We start from the raw sequence: 19,138 nt of genomic DNA, 5'->3' as shown, positions 1-19,138 counted from the left end.
TCAATTGTGGAATCCTTTTCCCTTTGGTCCACAATATATGTTTCTTGGGGCCCCTAGTTTTGTTCATGTAAATCCTCACAGGGGGGTGAAAATGAAAGGTTTTGAGTTTATAGCCACGGAAGTGTGACGAAAAGCCTGTAGAATCTTGTCACTTGTGCCACCTACCCTAGTAAATGACATTTTCAATCCCTTTCGACCAGAAAAACAGAATTTTTTTATGTAATTTTGTTGTTGCTGTTACATTGTTTTCAAGCTTTTAACTAATAATGTTTTGCCTTTATTTAGATTTTTGATAAAACATATTTATATGACTAAGATTAATTAAATCAAGTTCTTGTCAGAATGTTTTGATTAAAAAATGTCTTTAATAAAATAAAAACGTGTTCTATTTTATAATAATTCTTTTTCCAAGGTACTATATATATATATATATTTGATAAACTCAGTAATTATCTTTCTTACAACGTGAACGCAAGAGACGTCTAAGTATAATTAACCCTAATGATTAAAGTGTTTATCATCTAACTACAAGGGGAGAGGTAAGCTATTATTTATGCTGACATTATAGGACTACGATATATGCATTAAATAATTGGGAAAGATAGATTCCAGATTTTATGAACTTATTGAGGGCTTAACAGGTGGCTTGTTAATGGATGAAAAAGTGATGAACCATCAACTTTCTTTCAATACTTAGCGGGATTTTAATTCCAATCTACAGGGTAAATGGATCTTCTTTGAAAGCATGATCCTTTGTATGTCACCATCTATTTTTTTGTATGCTCCCCACAATATGTGGATGATAGAAGTTGTGACTTTTGTATATAATTTCTACGACTATTTAATTCATAGACTTACATTTATGTCTCTTTTAATTAATTCAGCGCAAATCTACTATAAAAACAGTAAATAAATATATGATTTGTCCTCTCTCACAACCGTCTAAATTTTTTAAGATATGGATTTGAATTTATGATGAACGACGGAATCCTGTGAACTCTCTTATCAACTCCTTATATAAGTTGTTATTGCATAGATCTACTATATTCTCTCTTAGAGTGCCCATGTCTTAAAAGGGTTGGAATTCTTTATCCGTTTTTTCAAATTGTATAATTACTTATTGATAAATGATGAATGAGTAACCATTAGGCCAAGTTTTTTCTTTTTTAACTCTAGTATTTGAAGTCCCAAAACAATTATATTTTGGTTGTAAGTTACAAGATTATGAGTGCATCTTTGAATATATTTGTTGAACATATTTATTGTAACAAGCTCCACTAAGATCTAGTTACCAACTTAAACTTGACCTAACACCATCATCATATGAAAACACTTCAATTTTGCTTGTGATTTGGACAATAACCAAAGCCAAATTTAACCCACCAAATTTACCTCAATTGGGATGGTTTTGTTTTTTGGGTAATTGATAATTTTATAAAGAATAAAGAAATATATCTAAACGGGGAAAACCTGAAGCAACATGTCCCTACACAAAATCAACGGACGGCACTGCACAAAAAGAACCCAGGATTTACGATCCTCGATTGGGATGGTTTCGTTGCGGATGATAAGCTTGAGACTTAATTGATAAGCATGGTTTTTCACTAAAACCAAGTTTCCCAAGTCAAAGGGGAAATCAATTAATTAGGGTTTTAAAATTTTTTGGTGGCGAACAAAGTTAAGCTAATCAATACATCTTTGTCTCAGGCTAAGAACACGGCTTTAAATTTGGTGTTTAAGCTATCTAAACCCATCATTTTCAAGTGGACCTCCATGTCTAATTTAACACTAACACTCAAATTAATTTTCTTGCTCAAGCTTATCAAAGCATTAAATTGCATATATTTTATGTAGTAAGATAAGGTTAAATTAGTATCATATATTATTATATGATAATATTCTTTTTATAAATTGCTTAATGGGATCTCTAAATAACTTCTGATTGGTTGTGTATGTAATCAATCAGACTTTAGAGTCAAATCATCATCTGGGTCTAGCCATAAAATTTGATAATCATCTCTCAAAATAGAATAAAAAAATAACGTAAATTTTTAGTTTAAAATATTGGTTATATTCCTGGGAAAAGTTAGCTTATAATTATATAAATAATAAACCAATAATGTGGGATAATTCCCCTGAAGAATAGCCGAGGTGCACGTAAACTGGTCGGACACCTCAATTACAAAAAAAAAAAAAAAAAACTCATTGCCCTCCAAGTAATTAACACTTAATAGCAACATTTAATGATAATTATTTACTAATTAGACATATATTATGATATATTTATGCTAAACAAGTAGATTACACATATAATTAAAATCAAACCCAAAAAAAAAAAAAAAAAAAAGAAAAGAAGAAGAAGAAAACTAAGTATCAAATAAATAAAATACACACATATATTCACAAACTTTAGGTAAAATATATATCTCTAATAAATCAAACCACACTAATTGCTGCCTAGCTTCAATCCTTAACTCTTCTTTCATTTTCTGATGAAATCTTCGACTTTTTGTTTAATTCTTCTGTACTTATCATCCCATTTTGTTCCTTTCTTCTTCTTCTTCCTCTTCTTCGCTCTAGCCGGAAATTGAAGCTGCCTTGTCTCTGCCTCTGCCTCTTTATTACTCTCTTCTTCATGATCTTCTTCTTCAATGAGTATTTAGTTTCTTCTGCTACTTCTTTTTCCACTTCCTCACTTTCCCCTTTAACCGCTTGATGATCAGCATTCGCTTCTGCTGTTTGATCAACACTTTGGATTAACTCGTCACCCCCGCTCCTTCTCCATCACTGACTTATGTTCTGCTTCCATTACAACCCTTTCGGATCGTGCTCGTCTTCGTAATGCTTGAAATTATTATACTAATTGGTGAGATTATTACTGGTGTTTGGATGATGATATGATAAAGAAGAATTAGTAGAAGAAGAAGAAGAAATAAACCTGAGAATTTTGCAAGGAAAACCAGGATCCATTGCAGAGGAGGAATATATTTTCTTGTCAAGTTGTGGCTATCGTTTTATAGCCAAGAAAACCAAGTTGAGTGAGAAAGAAGAGGAAAAAAACAGAGACTGAAAGCAATTTGGTGACTTGTTTTAGAAACTTTGTTTTGTAAATTGTGACTCAAAGTCTTCTGGTTTTGATGTTCATGCTCTGGTAATCCATGGTTGATACCTATCTCTCTTAATCTCTTCACTTTTGGCAGGATTTGGGGAAGAAATGAAGCATGTAAGGTATGAAGAGTTTTGGTGTTGGTGTGTGTGTGTCTAAGAAGAAACCATGGAGCTCCTTATATAGAAATATTCAAAATTGATAAGACCTACATGGGTTGGGGAGAATTTTACGAAAATGCCCTTGTGTGCATGCATTTTAGGACGATATTTGGATAATACCTTTAAATTGAGATGAGTTGTATCATATATGATATATCATTTCATTAGAACACTTTTGTGTGAAATTTTTTAGGTAATTTTAGTCAATTTCTCGTATACCCTATTTAAACCTGACTGATCCTGATACCCACAGGAGAATGATTTCGATTCTCGACGTCTATAAGAGAGAAGGACTATCAATTGTCTAATATTTTCGTACCGTTTCATTTTGAAATTTTAAATAAACAAAGTATGCCCTTTTAAGGGATATATAGATTTAACATACTTGTGTCATTGAATTACTTGATTGTTTTGAACTTTCTAGGTGGCCATCCTTTAGGTAAGATTTATCTACATGTGGGTATACTTTGAGGTTGACTAGTAGTAGTTTTGGGTACATGATGAGCAAGAGTGTATATGTTGGCATTCATTTGGGAGTTTGGGACCAAACCCATCAAGACAAAAAAAAAAAAAAAAAAGGATTAAAAAAAGGAGATGATGTGCTAAGTCACCCCACTTTGTTATAAAATGATTAGTGAAAAATGATTTAATGGTCAGAAGGGGTCTAATCTTCCATGCATACAGATAGTGTGTCTTTTTGTAATGGAATTATACTTTCGACTTTCTTCTGATCAAGAATGGGAATAGTTTTCTACCTAATTTTTGTTTTGGAAATGGATTTTTAGTGTATTAAGTCTTGAGTACTATTGAGTATCGATTTTAAAACATGGTTGCCTTATATAAAGGTTTTTCAACAGTTAATCTAATTTTTATAAGTTTTTAGACTTATTTTGAACCTAAAATACGGATAATTACGTTATAGACAATATGCATCAAGAAAAACTACATTTAATTAATTATTGTATTCGATAAATATTATAGTTCAAAAAAGCTTTTATCAGTAATCAAATAGCAATAGAAAAACATATATAACATACACATTTTTTTTTTTTTTGTTAACCGGGTGTTTAAGCCGTTTGCATGCACTTCAACTAATCTTTAGAGTCTATTGAACATCTATAAATCCAATGGGACACAAAGGTAAGACATAAATGTGATAGAATCCTGAGTCTTGAACACCTTACAATGGGTCAAGTAGAAACAAATATGATAGATACTATTTTTGAGACTCGAATACGAACCTTGGATAACCCATATATTGTAGAGGATTCCATTGATTTGATTAGATAATCCATTTGTTTATTAGAAGGACCAAAGCATATAAATCACATATCAAAATCTTCCCACTTTCTCAAAATAATTTTTCTTTGTCTTTTAACAGAGACAACAACTTTCATTCAATATAACTTCTACTATTGGGAAATTAGATTCTAAATTTTTTTTTTTTTTCCCCATCTCTTTTCATTTACATTATTCCAATCACCCATATGCTAATTTCTTTTGCAAAAGAGAATCTCAAAAATCTTTCAAATTTTTGTTCTTCTCTCCAAAACTTTCTTCAATCCCATAAAGCACTTCCACCATTTGAACAGTTTTACAAAACCAAGTTGTTTGCATATTACATGGTCACAATCTCTCAAGATTCTTTTCTTAAGTAGAAGGTGCTTCTCCTCCTCTCTCATGGTCACAATCTCTCAAAATATTCTTTTCTTAGCAGTATAGATATAGCTTTCTGTTCACTGTAAGTCCAATTCCTTCATTCAAATATTCAAGAGCATGATACAAAAAGCAGAAAAAAGAGACCAAAAATAATACTTAGACAAAATGAATATTCTCTCTTATATAAAGCCAACATGAGAACCACTTTGATTTCTTCACCAAAGTATCTATACTTTGTAGAGTCATTGTCACCCTTGTTAATATATTGGGTATGTTTATTCCATACCGAAACTAATATATATTTAAAATTTGGATCATTCATTCCTCGTATGAATTTATCCAAGTTTTTGAAGGATTTTTTAACATATATGAATTTTAACTCGTTTAAATAAAAATCTATCTATTTATGATAGTGAACTTGAATAGAATTTACTTACAAAAGCTAATTTTTGAAAAGAGAATCAAACCGCAGATATATATACACCGTAATAACTTACCAACTTAACCGTACGAAACAATTACATACAAATACAGAAATACGACTTAGCGATTTTATGTTTATCACATAAGTGTGGTTGTGAATGTTTTCTTTGCAAGATGTCAATTAAGGAAGGTTAAGAGGGGCTACGCGTCCACCCTTTGAAAATTCTCCTTATTATAATGATTTTGACTCTTTGCTTTATTGTCCTTTTTTTTTATTCCTTCAAACCAATGCTTTTGGTTCTGTGGGTAGAACCTGAACTGAGAGCTCATTCGTTACCTAAAAATAAGATACACTTTTTGTAAAAGTTTTTATTCTTTTTCCTATCTATAAAGATTTTATTCAGGCTGCTGCTGCTGCTGCTGTTGTTGGCTGTTACAAGCATACAACATTAAGCGTTTCTATTCAATATACGTTTAAAGTATATCTGGGTTTAAAGTTCACACCTTAAAACCGTCTGATTTTTTAATTAGAAGGTAAAAAAGATGTCCAATTTGTCAAGTAGAAGTTAAAAATCTTGAAACTGGTCTCTTGAGTTCAAGTGATTAAAGTGGTGCTGGTTCTGGTTGAATGGTCTGTGAATTGATCTTAGAAGTTCATCAGTTTGATTGTCAATGGAACAGAGTGAGTTCAATACTGATGAAACAATTTTGCAGAGCATATAAAAGCAGAATATTTGTTCTAATAATGAAGTTACAGAATACTTGTTCCATTCGAATAACGATATTAGATAAAGATGATTCTTGAAGTGACAAAAAAAGAGTTAGAAAATTGAACCCTTTTTAACTACTAAATTCTCACTATACATTACATCACAACAAAGACTAAGACTTTTCACAACACAGTCGTTCAAGAAATTTTATGCAGAAGCCTAGCTCTCAAAGTTGGTCAGGCCAAAGAAATGTGCCCTTAGCGTAAGCCCTTTTCTCCTCAAGGCTACCCTTGAAACTTAGGCCATATTGCTTCAAAAGCAAGTCCACCTTCCATTCCTCCATCTTCTCATAATCCTCCTTTGTGTACCTTGGATAATGAAGTGGCATTTGGAACCCTCCATTTTCATGCTCCTCCTTCACAACTTTCTTCTGGGTATTTTTGAAATTTCCCTCTGGTTGAGTAAGCAGAAGGTTGAGCCACCATTTCAAAGCCATGGTGTTAATTTGGTTGGTTTGTTTTGGTTTAAAGCAAGGCTAGGGCAACAATGGGGGCTTATTTATAGAGGAAATATCTTTTGAGTCTAGAAATTTCATGAAGAAGTGGGCATTGTCGAGGCCAGCTAAGGGCTAGGTTTTGCTTTTGATTTTGGAAATCTGTAACTTATGCTCAACTGCCACATTGAGATTTTAGCCCATGGATTTTCAAACGGTTGGCCTGTGGTTTTCAACTATAATTGTATATGCAGATCTCGTGCTCTTTTATGGATATTTTACCATTAAAAGTGATGATAAAAGAACAAATCTTGGTGGGTTTTGAGCTAGTGGAGTCCATGGAAATAATGTTGCAAAGAGATTAAGTTGACTATGTTATCGATCTTATAACGTTACACGTGTATATCTTACGTGATTAATTTATGTATTTTTTTTATTAGGGGTGTTCGGATAAGTTTTGCGTTTTTTAAGTTAACGATAGGGTAAACCTTCTAGTGGTCATTCACTCATTCCTGTTAGCAATAGAAGGGAATCAAACTAGGGGTGGGATAATCTGGTTAACCGAACCAGTTTATCCAAACCAAAAACCGGACCGGTTAAAAACAGAATATAAACCGAACCAAATTTTCGGTTCGGTTACCGGTTTTCAAATTATCCTTAAAATTCTTCAATGTTTCATTTAAGTCCCTAAATTCAAATATTTATTATTTTATATATAATGGTTTTTTTGCTTTTATATTTAGGGTAAAACCGGTTTGAAAATTTTTTCAAACCGAAAACCGAGTCGGTTTTCTGGTTTTTTGAATTTCACAAACCGAAAACCAAACCGGTTTGTAAAAAAAACCTAATTTTTAGATCGGTTTCGGTTCGATTTTCGGTTCGACTTTCGGTTTTCAGATTATTTATCCCACACCCGAAAGTCTCTATCACCCCACTTGACCACTTAGGGATGGTTTGATTGATCTATGTTGCTATCAGTACTGCATCAACTCATCATTTATACATTATTGTCATACAATAAAATACGTCACTCGGAATAAAAATTTTAAAATATTATTTGGGATATATAATATTATTATTAGAGGGTTTAAATTTGTAGAAAAAAAAAAAAAAGATAATGAAAATATTATCTTTTTAGTTGAAACCCACTAAATAGAGTAAGTGGAGGATAATGCAGAAATTTGATTCTGATATGACCAATTCATCGTGGGATTTTAAATCTTGTAATGGGCTAGCCCAAGCCCATTATTCTGAATAAATTAGGCCCACATTATCAATGGGCTTCAATTGATCTGGGCAAAGTTTGTTTCGGTAGCATGGGCCATTTACAAATATTTATTATTTTGGAAGAGTGTTTGGAAAAGCATCTAGCGGATTCCAACTAGATATTTCCTAAAACCGACTCCCAAACAGATCCTTTAAATTTAGACTGTCGCTCTCTTTTTATTAGAAGGACCAAAGCATATAAATCACATATCAAAATCTTCCCACTTTCTCAAAATAATTTTTCTTTGTCTTTTAACAGAGACAACAACTTTCATTCAATATAAGCTTCTACTATTGGGAAATTAGATTCTAAATTTTTTTTTTTTTTCCCCATCTCTTTTCATACATTATTCCAATCACCATTGCTAAGTTTCTTTTGCAAAAGAGAATCTCAAAAATCTTTCAAATTTTTGTTCTCTCTCCAAAACTTTCTTCATCCCATAAAGCACTTCACCATTTGAACAGTTTTACAAAACCAAGTTGTTTGCATATACATGGTCACAATCTCTCAAGATTCTTTTCTTAAGAGAAGGTGCTTCTCCTCTCTCTCATGGTCACAATCTCTCAAAATTTCTTTTCTTAGCAGTAGATATAGCTTTCTGTCACTGTAAGTCCAATTCCTTCATTCAAATATTCAAGAGCATGATACAAAGCAGAAAAAAGAGACCAAAAATAATACTTAGACAAAATGAATATTCTCTCTTATATAAGCCAACATGAGAACCACTTTTTCTTCACCAAAGTATCATACTTTGTAGAGTCATTGTCACCCTTGTAATATATTTTATGTTATTCCATACCGAAACTAATATATATTAAAATTTGGATCATTCATTCCTCGTATGAATTTACCAAGTTTTTGAAGGATTTTTTAACATATATGAATTTTAACTCGTTTAAATAAAATCTATCTATTTTATGATAGTGAACTTGAATAAATTACTTACAAAAGCTATTTTTGAAAAGAGAATCAAACCGCAGATATATATACACCCGTAATAACTTACCAACTTAACCGTACGAAACAATTACATACAATACAGAAATACACTTAGCGATTTTATGTTTATCACATAAGTTGGTTTTAGTATCAAATAAAATAAAATACACACATTATATTTCACAAACTTTATAGTAAAAATATATTTCACTAATAAATCAAACCATCACTAATTGCTGTCTAGCTTCAATCCTTAACTCTTCTTTCATTTTTCTGATGAAATCTTCGAACTTTTTGTTTAATTCTTCTGTACTTATCATCCCATTTTGTTCTCTTTCTTCTTCTTCTTCCTCTTCTTCAGCTTCTTGCCGGAAATTGAAGTCTGCCTGTGTCTCTGCCTCTGCCTCTTTATTACTCTCTTCTTCATGATCTTCTTCTTCAATGACGTATTTAGTTTCTTCTGCTACTTCTTGTTCCACTTCCTCACTTTCCCCTTTAACCGCTTGATGATCAGCATTCGCTTCTGGTGTTTGATCAACACTTTGGATTAACTCGTCACCCCGCTCCTTCTCCATCACTGACTTATGTTCTGCTTCCATTACAACCCTTTCGGATCGTGACTCGTCTTCGTAATGCTTGAAATTATTATAGTACTCATTGGTGAGATTATTACTGTGTTTGTATGATGATGATGATGATGATGATGAAGAAGAATAGTTAGAAGAAGAAGAAGAAGATAATAAACCTGAGAATTTTGCAAGGAAAACCAGGAGTCCATTGCAGAGGAGGAATATATAGTTCTTGTCTAAGTTGTGGCTAATCAGTTTTATAGCCAAAGAAAACCAAGTTGAGTGAGAAAAGAAGAGGGAAAACACAGAGACTGAAAGGAGCAATTTGGTGACTTGTTTTAGAAACTTTGTTTTTGTAAATTGATGACTCAAAGTCTTCTGGTTTTGATGTTCATCGCTCTGGTAATCCATGGTTGATACCTATCTCTCTTAATCTCTTCACTTTTGGCGCAGGATTTGGGGAAGAAATGAAGCATGTAATGTAATGAGAGAGTTTTTGGTGTTGGTGTGTGTGTGTTTAAGAAGAAACCATGGAGCTCCTTATATAGAAGATTCAAAATTGATAAGACCTACATGGGTTGCGGGAGAAGTTTACGAAAATGCCCTTGTGTGCATGCAATTTAGAGACAGATATTTGGATAATAACCTTTAAATTGAGATGAGTTGTATCTATATATGATATATCATTTCATTAGAACACTTTTGTGTGAAATTTTTTAGGTAATTTTAGTCAATTTTCTCATCTACACTATTTAAAATCTAGATCTGAATCCTAATACTCACAAGAGAGAATGAATTTGGATTCTCGACGTCTATAAGAGAGAAGGACTATACAATTGTCTAATATTTTTGTACCGTTTCATTTTAAAATTTTAAATAAAGCAAAGTATGCCCTTTTAAGGGATATATAGATTTAGAGTAATACTACACTTACAAAGAAATTTTACAAAGATCTACATACAAAATGATGTGGCAAAAAATGAATGGAAGAGTGAATTTAATGAGTTTGACTTTTTATTTCACTATTCCATTCATTTTTTGCCACCTCACTTTGTATAGAAATCTTTGTAAAATTTCTTTGTAAGTATAGTATTATTGATAGATTTAACATGTTTTGCTCATTGAATTACTTGATTGTTTTGAACTTTCTAGGTGGCCATCCTTTATGTAAGAGTTATCTACATGTGGGTATACTTTGAGGTTGACTAGTAGTAGTTTTGGGTACATGATTGAGCAAGAGTGTATATGTTGGCATTCATTTGGGAGTTTGGGACCAAACCCATCAAGACAAAAAAAAGATTAAAAAAGAGAGAGATGAATGTGCTAAGTCACCCCACTTTTTTATAAAATGATTAATGAACTAATGATTTAATGGATCAAGAAGGGGTCTTAATCTTCCATTCCTTGCATACAAGATAGTGTAGCTTTTTTGTAATGGAATTATACTTTCGACTTTCTTCTGATCAAGAATGGGAATAGTTTTCTACCTAATTTTTGTTTTGGAATATGGATTTTTAGTGTATTAAGTCTTGAGTACTATTGAGTATCGACTTTAAGAACATGGTTGACCTTATATTAAAGGGTTTTCAAATAGTTTAATCTAATTTTTATAAGTTTTTAGACTTACTTTTGAACCTAAAATACGGATAAGTACGAACATTTGCATAGAAGAAAAACTACAAATTTAATTAATTATTGTATTCGATAAATATTTATAGTTCAAAAAAGCTTTTATCAGTAATCAAATAGCAATAGAAAAACATATATAACATACACATTTTTTTTTTTTTTTGTTAACCGAGGTGTTTAAGCCTGTTTGCATGCACTTCAACTAATCTTTAGAGTCTATTGAACATCTTATAAATCCAATGGAGACACAAAGGTAAGACATAAATGTTTTAGAATCTCTGGTGTCTATTGAACACCTTACAATGGGTTAAGTAAGACACAAATATGATAGATGACTATTTTATGAGACTCGAATACGAGACCTTTGGATAACCCATATATTTGTAGAGGATTCCATTTGATTTGATTTAGATAATCCCATTTGTTTATTAGAAGGAACAAAGCATATAAATCACACATCAAAATCTTCCCACTTTCTCAAAAAATAAATTTTCTTTTGTCTTTTAATCGAGACAACAACTTCATTCAATATAACTTCTACTATTGGGAAATTAGATTCTAAATATATTTTTTTTTTTTCCCATCTCTTTAATTTACATTATTCCAACACAATCATATGCTAGCTCTTGGCAAAGGGAATCTCAAAAATCTTTCAAATTTTTGTCTCTCTCCAAAACTTTCTTCAATCCCATAAAGCACTTCACCATTTGAACAGTTTTACAAAACCAAGTTGTTTGCATATTACATGGTCCAATCTCTCAAGATTCTTTTCTTAAGCAGAAGGTGCTCTCCTCTCTCTCATGGTCAAAATCTCTCAACATATTCTTTTCCTAGTAGTATAGATATGCTATGTTCATTGTAAGTCCAATTCCTTCATTCAATATTCAAGAATATGCTGAAAAAGCAGAAAAAAGAGACCAAAATAATGCTTAGACAAAATGAATATCTCTCTTATATAAAGCCAATAGAAACTACTTTAATTCTTCACCAAAATATCTAACTTTTGGAGTCATTGTCACCTTGTAATATATTGGGTATGTTTATTCCATACCGAAACTAATATAACTAAATTGGATCATTCATTCCTCGTATGAATTTACCTAAGTTTTTGAAGGATTTTTAACATATATGAATTTTAACTCGTTTAAAGAAAGATCTATCTGTTTATTAAATAAACTTGAATAAAACTTACTCATAAAAGCTAGTTTTTGAAAAGAGAATCAAACCGCCCATATATATACACCGTAATAACCACCAACTTAACCGTACGAAACAAATACGTCAACTACGATCTAGCGATTTTATGTTTATCGCATAAGTGTGGTTGTGAATGTTTCTTTTGCAAGATGTCAATTAAGGAAGTTAGAGGGGCAACGTGTCCACCCTTTGAAAATTCTCCTTATTATAATTATTTTGACTCTTTGCTTATTTCGTTTTTTTTTATTCCTTCAAACCAATGCTTTTGATTCTGTGGGTAGAACCTGAACTGAGAGCCATTCGTTACCTAAAATAAGATACACTTTTTGTAAAAGTTTTTATTCTTTTTCCCTCTATAAAGATTTTATTCAGGCTGCTGCTGCTGCTGCTGTTGTTGTGTTACAAGCATACAATTAAGCGTTTATTGAATATACGTTAAAGTATATCTGGGTTTAAAGTTCACACCTTAAAACCGTCTGATTTTTTAATTAGAAGGTAAAAAGATTCCAATTTGTCAAGTAGAAGTTAAAAATCTTGAAACTGGTCTCTTGATTCAAGTGATTAAGTGGTGCTGGTTCTGTTGAATGGTCTGTGAATTGATCTTAGAAGTTCATCAGTTCGATTGTCAATGGAACAGAGTGAGTTCATACTGAAACAATTTTGCAGAGCATATAAAAGCAGAATATTTGTTCTAATAATGAGTTACAGAAACTTGCTCTATTCGATACGATATTAGATAAGATGATTCTTGAAGTGACAAAAAAGAGTTAGAAAATTGAACCCTTTTTAACCACTAAATTCTCACTGTACATCACATCACAACAAAGACTAAGACTTTTCACAACACAATCGTTCAAGAATTTTATGCAGAAGCCGGCTGTTAAAGTTGTCAGGCCAAGAAATGTGCCCTTAGCGTAACCCTTTTCTCCTCAAGGCTACCCTTGAAACTTAGGCCATATTGCTTCAAAAGCAAGTCCACCTTCCACCTCCCCTTCTCATAATCCTCCTTTGTGCCTTGGATAATGAAGTGGCATTTGGAACCCTCCATTTTCATGCTCCTCCTTCACAACTTTCTTCTGGGAGTTTTGAAATTTCCCTCTGGTTGAGTAAGCAGAAGGTTGAGCCACCATTTCAAAGCCATGGTGTTAATTTGGTTGTGTTTGTTTTGGTTTAAAGCAAGGCAGGGCAACAATAAGGGCGTATTTATAAGTGTTGTGAGGAAAATCTTTTGGCCTAGAAATTTCATGAAGAACGGGCATTGTTGAGGCCAGCTAAGGGCTAGCTTTTGCTTTTGATTTTGGAAATCGTAACTTATGCTCAACTGCCACATTGAGATTTAGCCCATGGATTTTCAAACGGTTGGCCTGTGGGTTTTCAACTATAATGTATATGCAGATCTCGTGCTCTTTTATGGATATTTTACCATTAAAATGATGATAAAAGACAAATCTGGTGGGTTTTGAGCTAGTGGAGTCCATGGAAAAATGTTGCAAAGAGATTAAGTTGACTATTTATCGATCTTATAACGTTACACTTGTATTCTTCGTGATTAATTTATGTATTTTTTTTTATTGGAGGTGTTCGGACGGTTTTGCGTATTTAATTAACGATCGAATGAATCTTCTAGTGATCATTCACTCATTCCTATTAGTAATAAAGTAGTCAAACTCAAGATTTCAAGTGTAATATATTCAAGCCTAAGCCCATTATTTTGAATAAATGGGCCCACATTATCTAATGGGCTTCAAATGATCGGGCAAAGTTTGTTTCAGTAGCATAGGCCCATTTACAAATATTTATTATTTTGGAGGAGTGTTTGGAAAAGCATCTAGCGGATTCCAACTAGATATTCGTAAAACCGACTCCCAAACAGATCCTTTAAATTTAGACTGTCGCTCTCTTTCTCTCTGTTAGAAAGAAACACACCCATTGTAAAACCCTACTACAACCTCAAAACCTTCAAAATAACGAAAAAAAAAAAAAAAAAAAAAGCGAAAAATTAGTTTTTTGTTTTGAAAAAACTGTCTTGGAATGTTGTACGATCTCGAATTGTTTCGAGGCTCAATCGTGGCAACCATTGTAATGATTTCAGAAGACTTTTCAGCTCTGATGTCCCGAAAAAGGAGCCCATCATAGCCGCGCAAACGATCGCGGCTGATCTCTCGGCGGCGGCGGAGGCGACGGCGGCGGAGGAGGCGGCATCGCAGAATGCGGGGCGGAAGTCGCCGTGGCGGTTTCTCAAGTATGGACTGTGGCGGCTTTGACTGGTGCCACTGCTGGTGCTGGTTATGTTACTTATGGTAAAGTTTATTTTATTTTGGAGTAAGTTTGATTTTGATTTTGGGTTTTGGTAGAATTAGAGCAATGAATATTGAACATTGAAATAGTAGTTATTTTTGTTATGGTAAAGGTTTTTTGATTGTTGGAAGTGTTTTATTTATGTTTGGAAGCTAAGTTTTGGTTTTGATCAAAAGAAGAGAGAACTGAACTTTTGGCCAATGCTTGCTGAGTGCATAGAGGTTTTTAGCTTAGTTAAGATTTTTGGAAGGCAAAATACTCAATTGGTTTGGTTTCAGATGAAATGAAGTTTCTAAAAGGGACTTGTGGATTGCATCTTCATTTGTGGGTTTTTTTTTTTTTTTAATATATATTTAATTCATTGTTATGTTTTTTCTGAGAGCAATTTTGATGATATTGGATCAAGCCAGATAGTACATTTATTTCAGCAATGTCTGTGAAAGAACTATTGTTGCTATTTGTCTGGTTAGGTTTTGTTCTAGTGGGATATTGGATGAGTTCTTTTTGAATGTTAAATCTATTGTTCTCTTGGCGGTTTTTGATTTCTCAATTTACAAAAGAAATGTTATAAACTTTAGTTTTGATATATATCTCCAGCATACAGTACGGAGGAAATAGTGGAGAAGACAAAACCATTGCGAGAATCATTGAACTACTCTGTTGGGGATGATGCACCTGCTGTTGAGGTAAGAGCCACAGAGCTGTACTTTCTGACTGCATTGCTTTGGATTTGGTTCTTAAATAGTGACATTCTACTATCAATATCTTGTGCAGAAATATCGAGCTATGCTGTACAATGCTGCTATGACTGGTTTGTTTCTTAGACTATACTTAAGTTTGTAAGTAATGAATGTGCACTATTCTCTCTAAGCTTTGGTTGTCTTCCTGAATGTACTAGTTTGTTGTTGTTTTACTTGGGGCTGAGGCATTGTTTTAGGCTTGTTAATTAATGTGTCTGGAATCATTGTACTGCTTACTAGCAGCGAGAGTTCAATTTTTGCAAATTCTTTGTTGTACTGCATTATTGATGCTAATAACCTATTTTGCTATTTCAGTTCCTGCTAAAGCAGTTGAACTTTACCTCGATCTGAGGACCCTAGTGGAAGAACAAGTTAAAGTGAGTGCTATATTTTTATCTTATAACATCTTATTTGCCTGTATTGCTTACTACGTTCATTAATGTTCTTTGTTTTGAACCATAAGTTCTTGATCTTGCACAGGGTTTTACTGAACCGACCGATGAGAAGCTTCTTCCTGATTTACATCCTGCAGAGCAGCATGTTTTCACACTTGTTCTAGATCTAAAGGAGACATTGCTTTACTCTGATTGGAAGGTAAGTATTTGATTGTGAAGAGGTCCTCTGATTTATTACTTAATTTTGCTTCAGAAACTTTAGTGACTCTTAAAATTGGTTGACATGCTCATAAGTAATTGTGGCAAAATCAATGATTTTTCTTACATGCCTATTTAGGTCAGTTGGGATAGATTACATATTATTTTGGAACTAGAAATTTTGAACCAAGGTTCTATAGAAACTGAACAAACCCAACATAGTTAACTTTGTTTTTTGTATAACCTTACATATAGTAAAGACGCCATATATTGTTATTTACTGTTTTTCAAATTGATTTCTAAATACCATATATAGATTGGTTCAGTAACCTGAGGAGCTGAACCAGCTTAATTAGTTGCATGAATATTGTAAAGTTGGATAGCATTAAACTGAGAAATTGTCTGGTTTGGTTCAGCCTATTAGTTTTGTATTAAAATGACTCAGCCTTAGTCATGTTTCAATGAGCATGAATGATTTGATTTCTAACTGTTCTGCATTTGTGATGTTTCTACCTCTTTGGTATATAAAGCGTGACAGAGGTTGGCGAACATTCAAACGACCAGGAGTTGATGCTTTCCTGGAACATATGGCAAAGTTCTATGAAATTGTCGTGTACTCTGATGAGCTGAGTATGGTAAGTATGATTCTTTTACCTTTATGACTATCATTTTTGTTATACTCTTAAATGATTGGTGTTATAAACCGTTTTCTTTTGCTTCTACAGTATGTTGATCCTGTTTGTGACAAGTTGGATGGGGAAAATCATTACATACGGTATAGGCTATCAAGAGGTGCTACTAAGTATCAAGATGGCAAGCATTATAGGGTATGCTAGCATTTATCCCTTTCTTTACATTGTTTTACCCAGTGATATTTTACTTTTTGTTTTCTTTGTGTTATTCCATAGTTTTTGACATATTTTAAGTTTAGCCCCTTTTAGGTGTAATAGATTTTTTATGCCATTTTTATAGCTGCTACTTGTATAATTTGGACAAGTGTCTCTAATACAATATTTTTCTTGTTGGCAGGATCTTTCTAAACTTAATAGAGATCCGGCTAAGATTTTATATGTTAGTGGTCGTGCATTCGAGTCTAGCCTTCAGCCAGAAAACTGTGTTCCAATTAAGCCATATAAGCTTGAGACAGAGGATACAGCACTTTTGGATCTTATTCCATTCCTTGAATGTAAGTTTTCTATTTCGTTTAGACGCATTTACAACACACGTATTTTTTATTTTTTTTATTTTTTTGTGGGGCATTTTAATGAAGCTGGAGTCTTCTACATTAGTTATGAGAGAGAATCATTTTTAGTACACATAATATGTGCATATTTTCATTCTTGAATTGTTCCATTTGTGATATTGGATTTTGTTTATATGCAAGTTCCTATTCCAGGGTACATCTAGAAAGCCTCAAGTTGCTCTGCTCTATTTCACAGTAGTTTTGTTTTGTTCTACCGCTTTAATTGTATATACCTGTATTAATGTGATACTAGTGGCATGCAGATGTTGCTCGTAATAGTCCAGCTGATATCAGAACTGTACTATCATCTTATGAAAGAAAAGATATTGCAAAAGAGTTCCTTGAACGCTCCAAAGATTATCAGAGGTAATGTTTATTCATTGTCTTATGGGTTGTTGAATCTCACTTAGTGGTATGCATATTGTAGATCAGGAAACTGTAAGGCAAGTGATGATTAGGTGAATGCGTTACATCAAACAGTGAGATTATCTGCATGACACTTAAATTTGATCAAACTATTAAATGACACAGGCGGATGCAAGAACAAAGGCAGCAAAGTCGCTTCTGGCGACGGTAAGGACAGAGTTATGTAAATGATAGTCAGGAGATATACTTAAAAGAGATTCATGTGCATGTTTGATGACCAATCCAAGCAGATGAATATGAGAGGCATCATTCAAGAATTCGTCAAGCCTTTTTCCCTGCAAGACAATGCAATTTTCTGCGAACTGACTTATGAATTGATGGAATTCATTTTCTCACATTCTCATTTAAAAGCCTGATGAGAATTGGGCTGTTGACATCATAATTTTTTCCCTGTGGTCATATTGTTTGTCAAGAAAATACAGAATTTTGGTTATTATGTGGTCATAGTTTTCCAGTATTAATATAATAATTTGGTTGTGAGGCGCAGTTAACCAGCAGGAAATAGGATGAACAAGTCAATTATCAGCTATGTTATCAAGTTTTGCCAGTACCACAATGTTCTTTCTCTTTTAAATTTGTTTTAACTCTTATTTACTGTCTTATTACACTGTTTTTTCTTTTGAATTCTGACTTTGGGTGCTTTCTTTCTCATCCAAAAAAGTAAAAAAATATATCATATGCTAGGGCACATCATGCCAAGGCAATAAATATACATCATGTATTCATTAATCTTATGTCACGATATTGTAAATAGTGGTTCACAATTGATGATATTGGGGTTCAAAAATCAAAACTGCCACTGGGTGGCCTGACAATAAATATACATCATGTATTCATTCATCCTGTGTCCTGGCAATAAATATGCAGCATGTATTCATTAATCTTGTGTTACGATATTGTGGTATACAATTAGGTGATTTAATGATAAAAGAACAAAAGAAGGTTTTATGAGTTTTTGAGTTTAAGTCTTTAGGGTGGTTATTAGGGTTTTTATCTGATTGATAGTTTCAGAGTTTCGAGAAATTAGTTGAAGTAAGAAATTAGATGGTCCGTGGTGATTAAAAAAAAAAAAATTGATGACATTGGGTTTATCTTCTAAATTCTAATGGGATGTTGAGAGTCTTTAATATAACATGGTTGTCACATCATTACAAGTGTGATATATCAATTTACCTTGGAACATTTTTCTAGTTTTGTTTGATCTAAATCTAAGTTGGATATACATCACTGTCCAAACAGCCAACGACTTGGAGTGTGAGTTATTATGAAGTCTTCGGCCTTCAAAGCCAATAATTCCAACTGGATCCCACCTCGGACTTTCCTTATCCCTTCTTGTTGATGGCTTGAACCTCCTGTCCTTGATTTTTCCTCTCTAATATCGGCATCCAACTAAACCTGAAATCCATGAAGATTATTGATTTGATACCTTACCTTCATTATCATTTCTTATATGGAATATATCACGTCGTTTATGTATCGGTTCATCGAAAATTTACATGTATATCAGATATATATAATGTATATTTCACCTAATTTTATTTTAACTCAAAATTATGTAAAAATAAAACAAGTAGTTATTTATAGATTAAAATTAATGTCAGGTTTTTTTTTTTTTAATTGGATGGATTCAAATAATATCTCTGTCACACCAATATTTTCATTTTCCATTGTCATAAAGATTCCAT

The 19,138-nt window shown here is 32.8% G+C and overlaps 3 protein-coding genes across 3 annotated transcripts; 1 reads left to right on the top strand and 2 right to left on the bottom strand.

Annotated features, from left to right (window-relative positions):
• Window positions 1–6,155: 6,155 nt before the first annotated feature.
• LOC116117037 lies at window positions 6,156–6,564 on the bottom strand. The gene has a single exon (XM_031403071.1). It carries the CDS (start codon window positions 6,553–6,555, stop codon window positions 6,286–6,288), a length of 270 nt encoding a protein of 89 aa, XP_031258931.1. The 5' UTR covers window positions 6,556–6,564; the 3' UTR covers window positions 6,156–6,285.
• A 2,412-nt stretch (window positions 6,565–8,976) lies between these two features.
• On the bottom strand, window positions 8,977–9,357 carry LOC116117045 (troponin T, skeletal muscle-like). Its single transcript, XM_031403077.1, has one exon. The coding sequence runs from the start codon at window positions 9,355–9,357 to the stop codon at window positions 8,977–8,979; it is 381 nt and encodes a 126-aa protein (XP_031258937.1).
• Window positions 9,358–13,496: 4,139 nt separating this feature from the next.
• Window positions 13,497–18,077, top strand: LOC116117044 (mitochondrial import inner membrane translocase subunit TIM50). Its single transcript, XM_031403075.1, is given in 12 exon segments — window positions 13,497–13,511; window positions 14,157–14,400; window positions 14,403–14,453; window positions 15,049–15,137; window positions 15,226–15,262; window positions 15,507–15,568; window positions 15,672–15,785; window positions 16,315–16,419; window positions 16,510–16,611; window positions 16,814–16,970; window positions 17,291–17,393; window positions 17,559–18,077. Coding segments are annotated over 12 exon segments (1,125 nt in total). The 3' UTR covers window positions 17,605–18,077.
• The last annotated feature ends 1,061 nt before the right edge of the window (window positions 18,078–19,138 follow it).

This window comes from Pistacia vera, unplaced genomic scaffold (assembly GCF_008641045.1).
Source record: "Pistacia vera cultivar Batoury unplaced genomic scaffold, PisVer_v2 Contig797, whole genome shotgun sequence".
NCBI lineage: Eukaryota > Viridiplantae > Streptophyta > Magnoliopsida > Sapindales > Anacardiaceae > Pistacia > Pistacia vera.
The sequence above is the reverse complement of the archived record's forward strand: the minus strand, read 5'-3'. Positions and strand labels throughout refer to the sequence as shown.